General features: G+C 38.0%; 1 protein-coding gene across 1 annotated transcript in view; it reads right to left on the reverse strand.

Moving 5' to 3' along the window:
* The window catches only part of kifc1 (kinesin family member C1), a 25027-nt gene extending 5936 nt beyond the window's left edge, over positions 1–19091 (reverse strand). Inside the window, exons 1-8 of the mRNA XM_062046297.1 lie at positions 18962–19091; positions 18765–18867; positions 18575–18674; positions 6104–6163; positions 5946–6029; positions 5673–5880; positions 5432–5597; positions 5180–5347 (exon numbers count right to left, since the gene is read on the reverse strand). Of these exons, the coding sequence (XP_061902281.1) occupies positions 5180–5347; positions 5432–5597; positions 5673–5880; positions 5946–6029; positions 6104–6163; positions 18575–18674; positions 18765–18845 (867 nt within the window). The 5' untranslated portion in view covers positions 18846–18867; positions 18962–19091. The remainder of the gene's footprint in view (positions 1–5179; positions 5348–5431; positions 5598–5672; positions 5881–5945; positions 6030–6103; positions 6164–18574; positions 18675–18764; positions 18868–18961) is intronic.
* Between the last annotated feature and the right edge of the window lie 2895 nt (positions 19092–21986).

A 21986-nucleotide genomic window follows, 5' to 3' on the forward strand; every position in this document is an offset into this window, starting at 1 on the left:
TCTTTTGATATTCATGTGAACCGCACTGTGGATACAACGGGAACACGTACGGTGAATATTCGCACCACGGGGAATGAGAAGTCGTCCTTCACTGTGGTTCTAGCTTGCCATGCTAACGGCCAGAAACTTCCACCCACGGTGATATTCAAAAGGAAGACCTTGCCAAAAGAGAACTTTCCAGCCGGCGTCATCATAAAAGCTAACTCGAAGGGATGGATGGATGAAGAAAAAATGAGCGAAGACACCGGGTGACTTTTTTCACGCAGCTCCGTTCCTGTTGATCTATGACTGCATGCGCGTCCACATCACAGATGGTGTCAAAAAACAAGTGAAGCACACCGAAGAAGAATAATTCGAGGGATTTGTGGATGAGTAATAACTTCAGAAAGTGAGCTTTAAATGTTTATTTTGTGTGTTGTGTGACACTAACGTATGAGCAACGTTGAGTTATTGATGTTGCTATTGCTCTGCACTATTTTGAGTGTTACTATTTTTGTGATTGCACATTTGCACATTACATTTTGGGAGTGAACAGAGTTGTTAGAACGCTGGTTTGTAATATATTATTAAAGTTTGACTGACCTATCTGACTGTTTTTTTGACATTTCCTTTAGCGTAGCGTAGATGCGGCTAATAGGTAAACAAAGTTTTGAAATATGCCATTCATTGAAGGTGCGGCTTACAACACGGGGCGGCTTATGGTGCGGAAAATACGGTATTTGCGAGGAGTACCGTATTTTTCGGATTATAAATCACAATTTTTTTTCCATAGTTTGGCCGGGGGTGCGATTTATACTCTGGAGCGATTTATGTGTGAAATTATTATCACATTACCGTAAAATATCGAATAATATTATTTTTCTCATTCACGTAAGAGACTAGACGTACCGCGTTGTCTACCTTTGGAGTTGGCAGAGTTGTTTAGAAGCGACATAGAGGAAGAAGATTTCATGGTATTTAGCGATTAAGAGTGACAGATTGTTTGGTAAACGTATAGCATGTTCTATATGTTATAGTTATTTGAATGACTCTTACCATAATATGTTACGTTAACATACCAGGCACGTTCTCAGTTGGTTATTTATGCCTCATAGAACGTACACTTATTCAGCCTGTTGTTCACTATTCTTTATTTATTTTAAATTGCCTTTCAAATGTCTATTCTTGGTGTTGGCTTTTATCAAATAAATTTCCCCCAAAAATACGACATATACTCCAGTGCGACTTATGTGTTTTTTTCCTTCTTTATTATGCATTTTCGGCTGGTGCGACTTATACTCCGGAGCGACTTATATATATGTGTACAAATCTTAACTGAAATATGGACTTTTGTCAAGGCTGGAAGCCATTATTCATATTTACATCGTTTCTTATGGAGTAATTTGCTTCACTATATGAACTTTTCAATTAACGAGCCCTATTCAAGAAGCAATACCAAAGACTATAAAAATGGGACCCATTACCTCCCTGCTTGGCACTCAGCATCAAGGGTTGGAATTGGGGGTTAAATCACCAAAAATGATTCCCGGGCGCGGCACCGCTGCTGCCCACTGCTCCCCTCACCTCCCAGGGGGTGATCAAGGGGATGGGTCAAATGCAGAGGACAAATTTCACCACATCTAGTGTGTGTGTGACAATCATTGGTACTTTAACTTTAACTTAACTTAATTAAAGGCCTACTGAAATGACATTTTTTTTATTTAAACGGGGATAGCAGATCCATTCTATGTGTCATACTTGATCATTTCGCGATATTGCCATATTTTTGTTGAAAGGATTTAGTAGAGAACATCGACGTTAAAGTTCGCAACTTTTGGTCGCTGATAAAAAAAGCCTTGCCTTTACCGGAAGTAGCGTGACGTCACAGGTTCAAAGGCTCCTCACATTTCCCCATTGTTTACATCAGCAGCGAGAGCGATTCAGACCGAGAAAGCGACGATTACCCCATTAATTTGAGCGAGGATGAAAGATTTGTGGATGAGGAACGTGAGAGTGAAGGACTAGAGTGCAGGACGTTTCTTTTTTTTGCTCTGACCGTAACTCAGGTAAAAGGGCTCATTGGATTACACACTTTCTCCTTTTTCTATTGTGGATCACGAATTTGTATTTTAAACCACCTCGGATACTATATCCTCTTGAAAATGAGAGTCGAGAACATGAAATGGACATTCACAGTGACTTTTATCTCCACGACAATACATCGGTGAAGCACTTTAGCTACGGAGCTAACGTGATAGCATCGTGCTTAAATGCAGATAGAAACAAAATAAATAAGCCCCTGACTGGAAGGATAGACAGAAGATCAACAATACTACTTTTAGGAGACACCGAACCAAACACTGGACATGTAACTACACGGTTAAATTAAATTAAATTATGCAATTATGGAAAGGGAAATCCTTAACCTTGTATGGTAAAATATCTATTGTCAACTCGTTAATTATTCCTCAATTTATTTATTTGTTTTTGTCATTACCAGCTCCATCACAAAACTTTTTTAATATTTATGAGCGGAGGGTCTTCGATTTTGTCTGGGACGGCAAACCAGAAAGGATTAAAAGAAAGGTTTTGTACAATGAATATGAATATGGGGGCTTGAAACTTCTCAACCTTGAAGCTATGTGTCTGTCTTTAAAAGCATCAATTGTTCCAAAGATGTATTTAAACACTGAGTGGTACACAAGTGTCCTGTTGGACAGAAAACATGTATTGTATCAAAAGAAATTGTATCCTTTTTTACAAGTGATCCCCTCCCATTTTCCTTATGTAGAGAGTCTGCTGGGAAACATGGCGGGGTTCATAAAGGAAACAATCCACTCATGGTGGTGTTTTCAATTTTATGTACCAGAAAAAAGAGATGATATTTTGCAGCAAATAATATGGATGAACTCTAATATTGTAATAGATGGAAAGCCTTTCTTTTGGAAAAATATGTTTGAAAGAGGAATCATTTTTGTCAATGACATTATCAATGAGAATGGAAAAATTATGAAATATGATGAATTTACAACTATGTATGGTGATGCTTGTTCAAGCTTTTCATTTAATCAACTAACTGGAGTCATTGGGAAAAGATGGAAACAAATTAATTATGGAACTACTAAATTATTAGTTTGTAAGCCCTTAATAAGAAATTCTAGTTGGCAAAAAGGAACTAAAATAAATAGAAAAATATATAAGTTTTATTTAATAAAGAAATCTTTGAAGGCTGCCCCATACAACACATATAGAAAATGGGAGGACTTTTTTGACTGCCCGTTGCCGTGGGATGCAATATTCAAATTAATCTACAAAACCACTATCGATGTGCAAAATCGTTATTTTCAAATTAAAACTATTTATAACTTCCTACCCACGGGAAAAATGTTAAAAATATGGAATATGACAGAGTCAGATGATTGCCGATTTTGTTGTCAGGAGCCTGAATCCACCTTACATTTGTTTTGGTATTGTCATATTGTGTCTTCATTTTGGGTGGAAGTTGAAAAAATGTGTTTAAAGATTGGTTTGTATATGAAGCTTGATGTGGTTTCTGTTATTTTAGGAGAGTTCATTGACAATCATGATTTAGTCAATTTAATTATAGTACTCGGTAAAAGGTTTATTTTTAAGGCAAAAAACAGATATTCACTTAGTATTTCTTTCTTTAAAACATTTATTCAGTATTTTTTAACTTTAGAAAATTATATGGTTGAAAACGATAATGATGCCAAAAAACATAAAAAAAGATGGGAAGTCCTCAAAGGCTTATTTTGAAAATGTAATTTTGTTTATATATGATATGCAATCTGTTGTTGTATTCCCTATTTTAAGTGTACATAAATGAAGGTATGTGTTGCTGACTTCGACTTGGATGTGATGTGGACTGTACATGGGTGCTTAATTTGAAAATGTATTTTTGTTTGTGGATTGTATGCAACCTGTTGTGATCCCTGGTTTTTGGTGTACATGGGTGAAGGTGTGTGTTGCTGAGCCCGATCTGGACGTAATCTGAACTGGACCTGGTTTTAAGAACCCTTTTGAACAATCTGATTTTATTGACAATCCGGTCTGGTGAAGTTAAGGTCCTTTGTTTGTTTTGTTTGAAAGTAAAACAAATTTAAAAACAATTACATAAAAAATAGTGATTAGTGAAAATGTTAGTGGACCAGCACCACACACAATCATGTGTGCTCGAATGACTGTATCCCTTGCAGACTGTATTGTTCTATACTGTAGGAACCAGAAGTTGTTGTTTTTTTAATAACAGAAAGAGACAGCTCCTTTTGTGTAAATGAGTGTGGATGAGTGTGAATGGGGGAGGGAGGGTTTTCTTGGGTTGATGCACTAATGGTAAGTGTATCTTGTGTTTTTTTTTAAATGTTGTTTGAAATAAATAAATTAAAAAAAAAAAATAAAAAATAAAAAATAAAAAAACTACACGGTTAACGCTGTGCCGCCTGTCGAAGCCCAGCAATGCTGTTGCTAACGACGCCATTGAAGCTAATTTAGCTACGGGACCTCGTCAGAGCTAAGATAAAAACATTAGCGCTACACCTACGTCAGCCCTCATCTGCTCATCAACACCCGTGCTCACCTGCGTTCCAGCGATCGACGGCGCGACGAACGACTTCACCCGATCATCGATGCGGTCGGCGGCTAGCGTCGGATAGCGCGTCTGCTATCCTCAAAGTCCTCCTGGTTGTGTTGCTGCAGCCAGCCGCTAATACACCGATCCCACCTACAGCTTTCTTCTTTGCAGTCTTCATTGTTCATTAAACAAATTGCAAAAGATTCACCAACACAGATGTCCAGAATACTGTGGAATTTTGCGATGAAAACAGAGCTGTTTGTATTGAGATACAATGTGTCCCAATACTTCCGTTTCAACCATTGACGTCACGCGCAAACGTCATCATACATAGACGTTTTCAACCGGAAGTTTCGCGGGAAATTTAAAATTGCATTTTATAAGTTAACCCGGCCGTATTGGCATGTGTTGCAATGTTAAGATTTCATCATTTATATATAAACTATCAGACTGCGTGGTCGGTAGTAGTGGGTTTCAGTAGGCCTTTAAGTTGTGTTAATCGAGGTTCCACTGTATACTTTTTGAAGTGTACTGATGAAAGGATTCCCTTTGAGACACAGCTAAATTATTTCAAGGTGAATGCAGTCTGGCCCCCTGCTGGCAACTTGCCTTAAGCTCCTGGACCGTGTTATGAAGACGCCTGCGCTCCATCTCCCCAGCGTGGAGTTGATCTTTCTGCTGGGACACCGTGTCCTTTAGAGAGCAGACTTGCTCCTCTGCATCCCGGAGGCTCACCTGCAGGCGGGCCAGAGTGGTCTCCTGCACGGAGAGCTTCATCTGCAGGGGAGGAAAGGTCCAACATTTGATGAACGGAACTTCCCCCTCCTAACGGGGACCGGGATGATCCTGTCCAGTAGTCACCTTGAGAGTCTGCAGCTCAGTCTCCTGACTGATCCGCAGCGTCTCCATCACCTTCTGTTTGCTCTGCAGGTTTGTCAGCTCCATCTGCAGAGTGTTCTTTTCACTGCAGACCTGTTCCAACTCAGCCTGGACACCCGCGAGGGCCAGCAGCTTGCTCTCTTGCTCGCTGGAAACAAAACAAACAGACATTTAAGACACAGGAAAGCGGTGTGTTGTGGCCCGAAAGGGACGCTAGACTTACCTGATCAGGCTCCTCTGCCGCGAAAGCTCTCTCTCCGTTTCAGTCGCTCTCAAGTGACACTGAGCCACGGAGATCCTCAGCTCTCCGTTCTCCTCGTTGGCAGATTTCACCTTGCTCTGGAAGGTGTGGAGTTTCACCTCCATGTCGCTGACTTTGCCCTTTAGGTCCCATGGCTGTCTGCGGGTGCCGCCGCCGCCACCACCGCCTCCTTGCGAACGACATCATCGTCAACACATGGCAAGAACACCAGACCACCGGGCAGCCACGTCTTACCTGCTTTTGTGCCAGTCGATGAGACGCCTGGTTTCACGTTCCCTCGCTTCGCTGCGCTTGAAGCCACAGACGCTCTGGGGACGCCTAGGCGGGGGGGTTGGAGATAAGAAGAAATGGTGAAACTGTTCTGGAGGACATCCACTGGACCACAATCTTACCCTTGGAAGGACCCACAGCCACAGTCGCAGCCACATGGACACCACCTCGCATTGGCTTAGCTGCAGAGGGGACAGAGGGAAGAGAATCGGGATTAAAAGCTGGACATCTTAAAGTAGTACTTCTCAAAAAGTGCGTCGGACCCAAGTGTCAAGGGGTACTTTCAATATTAATCCGTCAGGATTTCGCCGTTGCGCCAATTCCTGCAAATTATGCATGTTCTCGCAACTCTAACAGCTTGCATCTTCCATGCACATTTTATTAGACATCGATATGGTTTTTCCAGGGTCGATACAGATTAATAGTCAAGGAGGCTGATAACTGATATTTGGAGCCGATATTCATTTGCAGTTAAAGTTAACTGGACATGAACAGTATACGTCAGTAAACAACTGGACTAGGCTTTAAGTCGTTTTTTTTCTTTTTAATTTTAGCAAATGTTGGACTTGTAGCGACTTAATGTTTTATGTGGCACAAATGTTGCGATTAGTTTAGCAGCAAAAAACACATTTCACAAACACCTTTATTACATGTGTCTAAGACAGACCTGGGCATTCTGCGGCCCGCGGGCCGCATCCGGCTCTTTGTGCGTCCCTGTCCGGCCCGCGTGAGGCCAATTATAAATTACAAAATAAATTTTAAAAAGTATCTATGTCGAGTGTGCAATACAACGGTGCTGCTTTTGTTTTGAAAATCGTTATTTGTATTACTTCCGTGTGGACGTGTGCGTGATTGTGAGTGAATGTGAACAACTGCAATTACAAAATAAAGTTGAAAAAACATCTATGTCCTGCGCGCAATACAACTGTGCTGCTTTTATTTTGAAAAGTATTATTTATGGGCGTGTGTCCGTGTGTAACCTGCGAGTGAAGGTGCACAGCGACAAGTGATGCACGGTTTACACCCGAGACGCCAAAAAGAGAAAAGTTGATGAAGAATGCCGTGTTTTCAACAACACATGAACTGCAAAGCAACGTCCCCTCACCTAAGGTGCGTGCCTGCGCAATTGCGCACTGCTCAAGCGTCCGCTGCGCGCAGCAAGTATATGCCGCGCACCAAATCAAATCCCATCTGAATTATAAACAAAATAAACATATTTATTTTATGGAATTTTGCAATGCAACTTTGAGTGACAGTGACAACAAGCGGCCCTAACGATGTTCGTCAACACCGTTCAATTGAACACCGTTCAATTATTGTAACGTCTATCGAGATGCTTCGAGGACAGGAATTATATCGATCACTTTATTGAACAAAACTGTTTATATTCGGACATAACCACACCAAAAACATGAGTAAAACAATTACATCTCGAAAAACTAGTCATTTTCTGCCGTACAAACCAGGCCAAAACCAACTTGTCATCTGTCACCAACACGCATAGCACTAAACCACTGGTGCGTTTAAGGCCACACAAAAAGTCGGACAACTCAAACACCACACAAAGTTACACTATGACTCCTCAGTCATACGTGTGCTTATTTTACTGTCATTTATTATTAATGTTAATTTATATATATTAGTCATGGAATGCTGTTACACACACTATGTTGAAGTATTACTATTATTATTATTACTATTATTATTTATCTTACGGTATATATCAAAAATAATATTGAGCAAAATTTAATTGAAATATTGTCGATGTGGCCCTCCAGCAGTGCTCGGGTAGCTCATGCGGCCCCCGGTAAAAATTAATTGCCCACCCCTGGTCTAAGAGGAACCTTGACATTTGCATTTCAAAATATGGGACATTTCCTGTGAAAATTGGTTTTAAAAAAAATATCACAGTAACTTGTTGTTTACTCACTTTTATAGAAGTTTGTGGATTTAATACATTGTAAGGTTTCCTCGTGAGGAACCCTGAAATATTGTGAACATTTAAATAAAAACTGTTCTGGGCTCCTTCGCGTAGGAGACATTTTTCAAGCTGGCTGACATCACTTCTTCATGGATATTACATGGATATTACAGAAAGTAAGAGAATGTGTGAGCTCCTGTCTGCTCTTCTTGACTTATATAATAAGTCTTCAATTCGTCATCCATATCTGTTAGGAGCAACGTTCCCTCTAAGTTGCGCGCCTGTGCAATTGCGCACTGCTCAAGCGTCCTCTGCGCACGGCAAATCTATGCTGCGCACAAAATCAAATAAAAAAATAAGCGTGTAACAATTTTCGACACACGGACACGACAGAGAAAACAGTTTTCGTCATCATTGTTCAAATACTGTAACGTCTGTCGAGACGCTTTGAGGACATAAATTCCATCCATCACTTTACTGAGCAAAACTCTTTATTGTCGGCCATAAACACATCACCAAAACATTAGTAAAAAAAATTATATCTAGCAAAACTGGGGCCGTATTTATCAAGCTTCTTAGAATTACTCCTAAGAAGTCTGCTAAGAGTTGACTTAAGAGTAAATAAATTATTCGCTGAAAGCTGCACTTAAAAGTTAGTTATCAAGCGTCTTACTCACACTTTCAGCGAAGTGTAGGACTGAATCTTAAGTGTCACACTCAGAGCTGAATTACGACATTACTATGTGCCGTAAGCGGAATTTTAGGTGACGTCATTTCTGTGTCCATAGAAATGACCAATCACGGAAGGGAATCCCTTGTCGAAGAATAAAGAAATATCTTAGAAATATTTAAGTGGACAATGGGAGTGTATATTTCGACAATAAACTACAAAATAATACAAAACAAACTAGTCCCCGCCCGCCCGCACTCACGCTACCGCTCCCTCTCTTCTCTCGCCCACACACTCACTGACGTCATTCACCTCACACATACGCTACTCTCATAACATTTTCTTTCCAATTCATTAATTAGGCAACTAATTTGAAACTGGTGTGGGTGGCTCTATATATATTAGCCCACTGCAGCCACATGCAGAAATCAACAAGGAACCGAAAATTATTAAATCTGTGACAAAAATAATACCCGCTCTGTCCAAACGATACCGTTTGATCAGCTGCTCGTCATCAAACAAAGCCAGGACATCCTTCCGCTCCCTGAACGTTCGCGCACGTCTCTCTCGCCTCAGTGCCATCCCCTGCTGGCAACTCCTAACCACTTAAGACACCTCTGAAGGTCTCTTAAATATCGTGGAGAGTAGGAGTGATTCTTAGACTTAAGAAAGTTGATAAATAGCTTTTATTCTTAAGTTTGAGAGTAGGACTAAATTTCGCAAATTCTCAGGACTTAAGTGTAAAATGGCACTCTAAGACGCTTGATAAATACGGCCCCTGGTCATTTTCTGCAGTACAAACCAGACCAAAAGCAACTTTGTTATATCAACAGCAGCTGCTCGCTCTTTCTCACTTGCGCCAACACATGCACATATGGCGCTTAGCCAGTGATGCGTTTACAGCCACACAAAAAGTCGGACTACTCCAACACCACACATAAAGTGTCATTCCAGGTCGTTACTCTATGATTTACCAATCAAATGTGTGCTTATTCTAGTGTCATTTATTAGGAATCTTAATTTATAAATATTAATCATGAAATGCTGTTAGTATATTAAATAAATACTAATAAAAATATATTTTTTACAAACAGGAAGTTGCAGGAATGTACACATGATCCCCTGCTTACATCTCATTGTGCAACATCTGAATGTTTTAATGGGAACTAAATGCAATGTCTGAAAGGGGTACACATTATTTCCAAAGCAGGACCTCCACCCAGACAAACAATACAAGTACACAGTTCATGAAAAACAATATTTTTTGTTATTGTCATTGTAAGTGGGCCTAAACACTTACAGTATATTAGCAATGGAAATGACTGCTGTCATTTGATTATAATAATAAGAGAATGTTGTCTGTCTATCTGTGTTGGCCCTGCGATGAGGTGGGGACTTGTCCAGGGTGTACCCCGCCTTCCGCCCGAATGCAGCTGGGATAGGCTCCAGCGACCCCGAAAGGGACAAGCGGTAGAAAATGGATGGAGATTGAAGTTGTTATTTAGTCAGGTTTGGGACAGGTGTGCTGCTGGTGTAGCCACAGTGTGCACGTCTGATGTCGCTCACATGGGCTCAACTGAATGCTCAGGGAGTTTTTGCGTTTGCTCACACACATGAAAAATTAGAGGGAACATTGTTTAGGAGTGTCAAAAAAAATAAATAAAATAAAATAATAAATTTTTTTTAATAATTTATGTTTTCTTTTTTTTAATCTGTCCTGTCCAACCATTCAGGCAAATCATATTGTTGATGTAGATGATCATATCTGATGTACAGATTTACTTTAGAAAAGAGAAGTGTTACATACTTTCCTTGTTGCCTTACTTGTATTTGACTTTAAAATGTTTTTTTTTTTTTGTGTGAAGTGAATTATATTTATATAGCGCTTTTCTCTAGTGACTACAAGCGCTTCACATAGTGAAACCCATTATCTGAGTTACATTTTTAAACCAGTGTGGGTGTCACTGGGAGCAAGTGGGTGAAGTGTCCTGCCCAAGGACACACCAGCTGTGACTAGGATGGCAGAAGCGGGGATCGAACCTGGAACCGTCAGGTTGCTGGCACGGCCTCTCTACAAACCGAGATACGCTGCCCCCTGGTTTAAACAAAACCAGTTTTCTTTTAAGTAATATGGAAATGTATTAAAGCTGTTTGTTCTGTTTTATGGAGGAATGTAGTTAAATAGAAAACTGGCACCCAATGTTAATAAAAAAGTATTGATTTTAAATCGAGTATCGATTCGTTACCCTCAAGAATCGAATCGAGTGATGGCCAAAGATTCACAACCCTAATATCTGGTATAAACAGTGAATGTATATATCCTTTTATTGTAGGCTAATTGGAGACACTACAAACAGAGCAGAATAATGCCGTCATTTGTTTCTCTCTGTGATTTTAAATCGTTTAACGATGATTCCATCTTGAAATAAATAATTTTTCCATGAAACACTACATTACATTTCCCAGACACATTAGGTATTCCAGTGTTTCCCATAAACTGCCAAGATACCTGTGGAGGTGGGGGCGTGGTCACCATGACATCATCGAGTAATTTGCATAATTTACTACAATGATATGATTTTCTCTAAAAAGGCTCAAAAAATATATACTTACTAATTAATAATAACAGTTTTGTTTTAAACGTCCATCCATCCATTTTACAATATAATTACAACACTATGTTCATATTTATATACAGATTTGAACAATAAGTTATTCACTGAAATATATTTATTAAATGTGGTTCTTACAAAAAATATATCTTATAAAAAATAAAAGCTAAAATGTCTCTTAAAGCTCTGCCCCTTTAATTAGTACATACTAAATAATTTAACTTTAGCCTACTACTACTACCATATTATTTACCAGCAACATAAAGTGAAACAGAGGCAGAGGTGTCCTGCCACAGTCAGTAACAAATAAACAGAAAACAGTAGTGGTCAAATACAAATAAGGCAACAAGAGAAGTATCCTACACTTCTCTTTTGTAAAGTAAATCTGAACAACCTATATGGGCATCTACATCAACTACCTGTATATGATTTGCCTGAGAAGCTGGACAGGACAAAAATAAAAAAATTAAAATAATTAAAAAAAAAAAAAATCTATTTGTGGCGAACGTAATTCTTTCGTGACGGGCCGCCACAAATAAATGAATGTGTGGGAAACACTGTATTCCATCCCATCCATTTTATTTGCTTAATATTATCGGATTGGTGTTGCTGATACCAGCCGGGATTTTATTTGCTATCGAATTGAAAAGTTAATTACTGGCATCGCACATCCCTAAGGCATACCTTTTTACATCAAATAGTGTATATTAATAGCACAGGATTTAACATGGACAAAGTAAACTGCATGAAAATCAGTTGAGAAATAAGCACATCATGTAGGTATGCGTCTATTCACCGCTGGCTGGATCTCCACAGTTGTCACTCAGCACGTTTCCCGCTTGAGTAGTGACGGAACGCTGTTTTCAGAGTTTAACTGCGCTCACGCCGTTTTTATCACCACATGCATCAATTGCTTGGTTGGTTGTAAATGACATCACGTACCGCTCACTAAATATGTGTGGTGGTCAAGCCAGCGTCTGTTCTCAATGGCTTTGAGTTTAAGACTCTGCAGAGAGTAAAATGCTCATTGGAATCCCAATTATAATATAAGTTATACAATTATTTGTGAGCCTGCTTAATATCTTTTAAATTGATGGATTTGCACACTGATTTTTTTTGGACCTGCCGATTGCCGTCCAACCAGCCATGTTTACTCAAATTGTCTGCCACTTCTAACCCTATTTTTATGAATTTAAATCAATTGAAAATACACTAACCGTGAAAACTTGTTTTTCTGTTTTTGTCCAGCAAACTTTCCAATGATACCAACCCCTTTTTAAAATGTGGTAAATATTAAGAAAGTTATGACATTTTTAACAAAAATGGTCACACCTAAAATTTTGGGCCTCGCTGACTTTGTATTGAAGAAGTTGCCCCCGAAAAAGGGACAAGTGGTAGAAAATGGATGGAGAGTAAAATGCTCATTCGAATCCCTATTATAATATAATTTATACAATTATTTGTGATCCTGCCAAATATCTTTTAAAATTGATGGATTCGCACACTGATTTTTTTGGGACCTGCCGATTGCCGTCCAACCAGCCATGTTTACTCAAATTGTCCGCCACTTCTAATCATATTTTCATGAATTTAATCAATTGAAAATACACTAACCGGAAAAGTTTGTTTTTCTGTTTTTGTCCAGCACGCTTTCCAATGATACCAACCCCTTTTTAAAATGTGGTAAATATTAAGAAAGTTATGACATTTTTAACAAAAATGGTCACACCTAAAATGTTGGGCCCCATTGACTATGTATTGAGGAAGTTGCCCCCGAAAAAGGGACAAGCGGTAGAAAATGGATGGAGAGTAAAATGTTCATTGGAATCCCTATTATAATATAAGTTATTTAAAATTATATGTGATCCTGCCAAATATATTTTAAAATTGATGGATTCGCACACTGATTTTTTTTGGGACCTGCTGATTGCCGTACAACCAGCCATGTTTACTCAAATTGTCCACCCCTTCAATCAATTGAAAATACACTAACTGTGAAAACTTGTTTTTCTGTATTTGTCCAGCAAGCTTTCCAATAATAACAACCCCTTTTTAAAATGTGGTAAATATTAAGAAAGTTATGACATTTTTAACAAAAATGGTCACACCTAAAATTTTGGGCCTCATTGACTTTGTATTGAAGAAGTTGCCCCCGAAAAAGGGACAAGTGGTAGAAATTGGATGGAGAGTAAAATGCTAATTGGAATCCCTATTATAATATAAGTTATACAATTATTTGTGATCCTGCCAAATATCTTTTAAAATTGATGGATTCGCACACTGATTTTTATTGGCACCTGCTGATTGCCGTCCAACCAGCCATGTTTACTCAAATTGTCCGCCACTTCTAACCCTATTTTTATGAATTTAATCAATTGAAAATACACTAACCGTGAAAATTTGTTTTTCTGTTTTTGTCCAGCAAGCTTTCCAATGATACCAACCCCTTTTTAAAATGTGGTAAATATTAAGAAAGTTATGACATTTTTAACAAAAAAGATCACTCTTAAAATTTTGGGCCCCATTGACTTTGTATTGAAGAAGTTGCCCCTGAAAAAGAGACAAGCAGTAGAATCCCTATTAGAATATAAGTTATACAATTATTTGTGAGGCTGCCAAATATCTTTTAAAATGGATGGATTCGCACACTGATTTTGTTGGGACCTGCCAATTGCCGTTTACTCAAATTGTCAGCCACTTCTAACCATATTTTTATTTGAAAATACACCAATTGTGAAAACGTGTTTTTCTGTTTTTTCTAGCAAGCTTTCCAATGATACCATATACTGTATAATACCAAATAGTAGCCCGGGCGTTTATTTCACAAAATCGATTTTGGAGACAGGCGTTTAAAAGAAACAGGCGGTTATTTGCACAAGGCTTTTATTTATTTTTGCATCAGCCTGCACCAGGCCATTATTTGGTTACAATGGTTACTGTCCAGTATTTTTTTTTCGTACAAAAAACTTTAAATGTAAAAGCTATTGTAAACATACAAAAAAAAAAAAAACAAGAGATCAACATGAGGTAGGCTATCAAAAGGCAAGAGATCAACAAGGCCTCAACATGGCAGTAGTGCAACAATTGTCAAATAGAATACCAATACTAAAAATAAAACAACTTTTTAAATAAAGCAGCCTACCGGGAAAAATAAAATTATGGTACCAAGTACTCAAGTATAAAAGCCACCATCAAAACAGAACAATAATACTGTCACTTAAATAAAATAAAGGCTACAGTACTCCAAGTTTTAAATAAAGCAGCATACAGGAAAAATAAAATGATGGTACCAAGTACTCTATAAAACCATCAAAACAATAATACTGCAGCAAACGCAACCCCAGTAGCATTTTAATCTAAATTATGCAAATAACAGCCCATGGGCAGCTATTTGGACATAGGCGGTTATTAGGAAGAGGCGGTTAATTCACAAAATGGGGTCAGACCCCGGGCGGCTATTAAGACATGGGCGGTTATTTGGTTATTAGGAAAGTTATGAAATTTTTAACAAAAAAAAGGCCACACCTAAAATTTTGGGCCCCATTGACTTTGTACTGAAGAAGTTGCACCCGAAAAAGGGACAAGCGGTAGAGAAAATGGATGGATGGACCAGAAATTAATGCATTTTCAACAGTTTCAAAAATCCATGTCTTTTTTAAATATTGGTCACAGGAAAAAGATACCTATATCACTGGAAATGTCTTTACAAAACCTGCCTGAAAATATTGTTTCATGTAAATCGATTTTTTAATTTTTTTTAATTTACACACCTACGTAGAAAATGGCCGCCACATTTGGCAAGTCACCTAGCGTTTGTCTGCTACAGGTAGATTGATTGATTGAAACTTTTATAAGTAGCTTGCACAGTACAGTACATATTCCGTACAATTGACCACTAAATGGTAACACCCGAATGCGTTTTTTAACTTGTTGAAGTCGGGGTCCACTTAAATTGATTTATGATACAGATATATACTATCAAATATATACTAACAACATAATACAGTCATCACACAAGATAATCATATACATTGAATTATTTACATTATTTACAATCCGGGGTGTGGGATATTGAGGGGGGTTAGGTTTGGTTGGTATCAACACTTCAGTCATCAACAATCAGCATCAACAATTGCATCATCAGAGAAATGGACATTGAAACAGTGTAGGACTGACTTGGTAGGATATGTACAAGTAGTGGACATAGAGAGAGAGAGAGATCAGAAAGTATAAGAAAAAGTGTCTACATTTGATTATTTACAATCCGAAGAGGTATTATGTGGAAGGGAGGGTGTTAGTTTAGGGTTGTAGTTGCCTGGAGGTGTTTACTTTTTTTTACACCTGTTGGGAGCGCATTCCATATTGATGTGGCATAAAAAGAGAATGAGTTAAGACCTTTGTTAGATCGGAATCTGGGTTTAACGTGGTTAGTGGAGCTCCCCCTGGTGTTGTGGTTATGGCGGTCATTTACGTTAAGGAAGTAGTTTGACATATACTTCGGTATCAGGGAGGTGTAGCGGATTTTATAGACTAGGCTCAGTGCAAGCTGTTTTACTCTGTCCTCCACCCTGAGCCAGCCCACTTTGGAGAAGTGGGTAGGAGTGAGGTGTGATCTGGGGTGGAGGTCTAGAAGTAATCTGACTAGCTTGTTCTGGGATGTTTGAAGTCTAGATTTGAGGGATTTGGAGGTGCTAGGGTACCAGGAGGTGCATGCGTAATCGAAAAAAGGGTTGAACGAGAGTTCCCGCTAGAATCTTCATGGTGCTTTTGTTGACCAGAGAGGAGATTCTGTAGAGCAGGGGTCACCAACCTTTTTGAAACCAAGAGCTACTTCTTGGGTACTGATTAATGCGAAGGGCTACCATTTTGATACACACTTAGATAAATTGCCAGAAATAGCCAATTTGCCCAATTTACCTTTAACTCTATGTTATTATTAATAATTAATTATATTTATCTTTGTGGAAACACTGATCATCTTAATGATTTCTCACAATAAATATATATAGAAACAGATAAATATCAATATGCAACACTTCATTTTTATATTTTCTCTAAGTGCACATTTTTCAAATTGAACATTTTCAAATGATCACTTCTAAGACAGTCTTGTGAAATCACAATATCCCATTTTAACTAGCTAGCCACTACAATTTTTACAACTTTGCACCATGTTTGTACAAATAATAATGTAAAATACAAAAGTCAACTCTCAAATTTTTTAATAAATCATGTCACACTTTGAACTGGACACCAAATCTGTTATCTGTTTCTTTGTCAGTTAGTGAAGACCAAGTCTTTAAAATATTTTATTGGATTTTCAAATTCTATTTGAGTTTTGTCTCTCTTAGAATTAAAAATGTCGATCAAAGCGAGACCAGCTTGCTAGTAAAAAAATACAATTTAAAAAATAGAGGCAGCTTACTGGTAAGTGCTGCTATTTGTGCTATTTTTAGAACAGGCCAGCGGGCTTCATCTGGTCCTTACGGGCTACCTGGTGCCCGCGGGCACCGCGTTGATGACCCCTGCTGTAGAGAAATCCCGTTCGTTGGTTGACCTTTTTGATTACCTTGGTTGCCATTTTATCACAGGAAAGATTAGCCTCTAGAATGGAACCTAGGTAGGTTTGTGTATATAGTTATAGTTTAGTTATATCTATTGGTGTTGTTAGGCCTATTTTAGGGGGGCTCAACACCCCCTAAAATGGGTAAGCCCCCCTAAAATGTTCTTAAGCCCCCCTAAATAATTTGGTGTTAAAAAAAAATAAAAAAATCTATTTTTTATTTTATTTTATTTTTTTTACAAATACATGCCGACATATTCATTATAAAGTGGCCTGAATATGAGTTTAAATAAATAATGATATAACCTGTCATTATTCACTCAGTTTCCCCTCACTTCATAGCGTAAGGTAGAGAGCCCCTTTAGTGCGTCGGTATCCAATCCATTCCACTTGTTCATATAGAAAATGCCCACATCACTCAAAATCCAGTCCGCATTTTCTCTGCGACCTTGCTGGCGGTCCTTGGACTTGTTCATATAGAAAATGCCCACATCACTCAAAATCCAGTCCGCATTTTCTCTGCGACCTTGCTTGCGGTCCTGCAGGTGTACGAAGCACATTAGCACACAGCACTGCAGAACAAGAACCTTGTGTCTGCAATTGTAAATAATTTAGTTTTTAAGTTTTGTGTTTCTTGTAGAATCTATATAAAGTAATATACATTAGCCTATTGTTAAAATAATGAAAAAAACATAATTAAATATATTTGTTTTATTGCATTGTTACATTAATAGCTGTTGTATTATTATAGGATGGCTTGTTAAACATTTCATAGGATTTTCAGAGGGTGGAAAAACCAAGACATTTAATATAAAATGTAAAATGAATAAATACATAAAAAGAAAAAGAAAAAAAATGGTTAAAAGCCATCGTCCCGGGGAGCATTTAATTTCGTCCCGTGCTTTTTTTTACCGTCTCCGGGACGACAGGACTATGTTAATCTCAAGCCCTGGAAGTTACATTTTATTGTTTGCATTATTTGTTTTAGCATTGCACTTTGAAGATGGTCCCTCAGCTCTTTGACAGCTTTGTCTCTTTTTCAGATCAGCAGTCTTTCGTATTTACAGTATAAATAAAAGTTTCTCATTTCTATTCAGACTTCCATATATATTTAATTTCCTTAACGGCTTGCCATAATATATATATATAAATATATTATATACAAGCCAAATTATCCCGATCCAGGTATTACTTTAATTCAAGTAATTAAGTAATATTTCCAGGGCTTGAATTTACAACCATTTTAGTCACATATGTGCCCAAAATGTAATCTGTGCAACTTCAAAATATTTGGGAACAAACAATTATTGTATTGTGAGCTAAAGTGGTGGCATTAGCCTCTATGTTGTGAATGAATAACATAGAGGCTAATGCCATGACTTTCATTGTGTTTCAGTGTATCTTGAAGGATCATGCAAGTCATTGTTTCTTGTTGATGCTGTAAACAAAATGTCACTGTGCAAACCCATGTTTGTTGTTGTACTGAACACAGATTGAAAATAAACCGACTGAAATAATAATAATAATAACAATGATTAATTTATAAGTCTTTGTTAGCTGTTTGTGAAGTTTTGTGCTCGTGCGCTACGTTCGCTCGCATCCTGTGCATCTCCTGGGGGCTAAGCCCCCCCCCCCTGTCCTTAAAAGCTAGTGACGCCCCTGGTTATATCTATGGGTGTACGCAGCTGATGGTGGAGGAGAGATGGAGAAGTTTGTGACATGAATAGGAAGAAAAACGGAGGTATCAGAAGTAAGAGGGAAAAAAACAACATACCGGAAGGTGTCACATTAAGTGCATCCCCCACATTGTTTCATGAGTTGACTTACCAAGTGGTGGCCTGGTTGATGCAACGGGTGCCCGCTTGGTGCCAACCACTGTGGCAGCAACTTTGGGTCTAACGGACTGTGGGTCCATACGGGACTTTTTCTGCAGTGACAACATGCGAGGGTGGGGTCATTAGTAAACTTGACTACTAAACGCAGCAATAAACGTCAACAAATTTGTCTTTTTTTTTACCTGAATAGGCTGAGAGTCCGGAATGTTCTCGGAGCCGCTTGCGAGAACCCGCTTAGTCGCCATGACTGGCAGGCGGGACATGATGGTCCGCCGGTGTTCCGGGCTTAAGTAGCAGGCACCAAAAAAAAAAACGTCGTCTACAATTCGTTACTCGCTCCATGCAAAGTTACCATGTGAATTTTAGTAAGTATACACACCTTTTGTAGAAGTGAAACTGTGCCGGGATTTTCTTCGTCTTTTTGTTTTTAAGCTAACCTGCACTGGGACCTTGTTCAGTGTGTTCAAGCCGCCGCCTACGCTGTTTTTTTTTTAAATTTGAAATTCAACTGTTTTGCTGCGCGCCGCAGACAGAATGCCCTGATTGGCTGTGCCGGAACAAACCACGCCTCCGTTTTTTTACGGTATGTTTTGATGATCCTTCGGAACGCCCCGCGTGGGCGGGAATAGACGCTAAAAAGGCAAAGTATGCTAAACAAAAAAACAATACTGTGTTGTCCTGAAGTCAATCGTTAATATTATTTACATAATTACTTGATAATACTTTTGTATTAGTGACTGCAATGCTTTAATTTGGAGCTAAAGTTGTTTTTATTTATTTGTATGCTATAATTCATTATTTGCTATAGTTTATTTTTTTAACTCTGGTTTTGTATTTGTTTTGTATCATCCCATGAGGTGTATATTACTTTTTTTTGTTTTGTTTGGTTTGTACTTTATGAAGTTTTGCACTTGTTGTGTTTTTTTGTTTGTTTTCATTATATTTGGATGTAATTGTTGGTTTATATCAGGGGTCACGAACGCTGTGCCCGCGGGCACCAGGTCGCCCGTAAGGACTAGATGAGTAGCCCGCTGGCCTGTTCTAAAAATAGCTCAAATAGCAGAACTTACCAGTGAGCTGTCTCTATTTTTTAAATTTTATTTATTCACTAGCAAGCTGGTCTCGCTTTGCCCGACATTTTTAATTCTAAGAGAGACAAAACTCAAATAGAATTTGAAAATCCAAGAAAATATTTTAAAGACTTGGTCTTCACTTGTTTAAATAAATTCATTAATTGTTTTACTTTGCTTCTTATAACTTTCAGAAAGACAATTTTAGAGATAAAATACAACCTTAAAAATGATTTTAGGATTTTTAAACACATATACCTTTTTAGCTTTTAAATTCATTTCTCTTCTTTCCTGACAATTTAAATCAATGTTCAAGTAAATTTATTTTTTTTATTGTAAAGAATAATAAATACATTATAATTTAATTCTTCATTTTAGCTTCTGTTTTTTCGACGAAGAATATTTGTGAAATATTTCTTCAAACTTATTATGATTAAAATTAAAAAAAAAATATTCTGGCAAATCTAGAAAATCTGTAGAATCAAATTTAAATCTTATTTCAAAGTCTTTTGAATTTCTTTTAAAATTTTTGTTCTGGAAAATCTAGAAGAAATAATGATTTGTCTTTGTTAGAAATATAGCTTGGTCCAATTTGTTATCAATCAATCAATCAATATTAAGTTAAAGTTAAAGTTAAAGTACCAATGATTGTCACACACACACTAGGTGTGGTGAAATTTGTCCTCTGCATTTGACCCATCCCCTTGATCACCCCCTGGGAGGTGAGGGGAGCAGTGGGCAGCAGCGTAGCCGCGCCCGGGAATCATTTTTGGTGATTTAATATGTTTATTTATATAGCCCTAAATCACAAGTGTCTCAAAGGGCTGAACAAGCCACAACAACATCCTCGGTACAGAGCCCACATACGGGCAAGGAAAAACTCACCCCAGTGGGACGTCGATGTGAATGACTATGAGAAACCTTGGAGAGGACCGCATATGTGGGTAACCCCCCCCCCCCCCTCTAGGGGAGACCGAAAGCAATGGATGTCGAGTGGGTCTGACATAATATTGTGAAAGTTCAGTCCACAGTGGATCCAACACATCAGCGAGAGTCCAGTCCATAGTGGGGCCATAGTGGTTATATATTCTAACAAAGTGCAGATTGGATTTTAACCTATTTAAAACATGTCATCAAAAATCTAAAATTAATCTTAATCAGGAAAAATTACTAATGATGTTCCATAAAAAAATTTTTTTATTTTTTCAAAAAGATTCGAATTAGCTAGTTTTTCTCTTCTTTTTTTCGGTTGAATTTTGAATTTTAAAGAGTCGCAATTGAAGATAAAGTATGTTTCAAAATGTAATTGTCATTTTTTTCGTGTTTTCTCCTCTTTTAAACCGTTTAATTAAGTGTAAATATCATTAATTATTAATAATAACATAGACTTAAAGGTAAATGGAGCAAATTGGCTATTTCTGGCAATTTATTTAAGTGTGTATCAAAATGGTAGCCCTTCGCATTAATCAGTACCCAAGAAGTAGCTCTTGGTTTCAAAAAGGTTGGTGACCCCTGGTTTATATGATATCCATTAAGTAAGACTACGTATTATGTTGAAGGGGGCAGGGAAATATAAGATTTTTCTTCATCCTGCTCCTTCTCGGGCATTGGTGTGTAAATGTCTAATTGAATAATTGAGGTATAATTGTCTATCGATCAAAGATGCACATCAATGAAGGTGATAAATAAAAATGAAATGAAATAATCGGTAAACAGCAGTTAGATGACCTCACTTCCGCTAAATGACTTCCTGTTGGTTGACTTCGTTCGAAAACAAGTCGTACATGTTGCGGTCTTCTGTAGTAATTTCTGTTGCCATCCTACACAAAGCGGCGAAGAACCAATGCCGTGAGTTGTCTTTAACAAGTTAACAACATGTCAGACGTTAACAAGGGGAATAGTGCCGATATGTTGAATATAATTAATCGAATTAGATACAATGTGTTCAAGTCATTCAGCCAGACGGGTGTCTCCCTCTGCTGGACATTTGGGACATTACAGTTACATTTTGTATGTCATAGTTAGGGATGATGTTTGATAAGGAATTATCAAGTTCGAGCCTATTATCGAATCTTCTTATCGAACCGATTCCTTATCGATTCTCTTATCGAGTCCAGATAGGTTGTTGTATATGGAAAAAAACACACAATATTTGGTTTAACAAAAGCTCACTTTTATTATATAATACAAAAATAAAATCTAATAAATAAATAAATGATGACTGTTACTCACCTCTCCTCTCTGAGCTGCCACCTTATCGTGGTAGAGGAGTTTGCGTGTCCCAATGATCCTAGGAGCTATGTTGTCCGGGGGCTTTATGCCCCCTGGTAGGGT

This window comes from Entelurus aequoreus, linkage group LG05 (genome assembly GCF_033978785.1).
Source record: "Entelurus aequoreus isolate RoL-2023_Sb linkage group LG05, RoL_Eaeq_v1.1, whole genome shotgun sequence".
NCBI lineage: Eukaryota > Metazoa > Chordata > Actinopteri > Syngnathiformes > Syngnathidae > Entelurus > Entelurus aequoreus.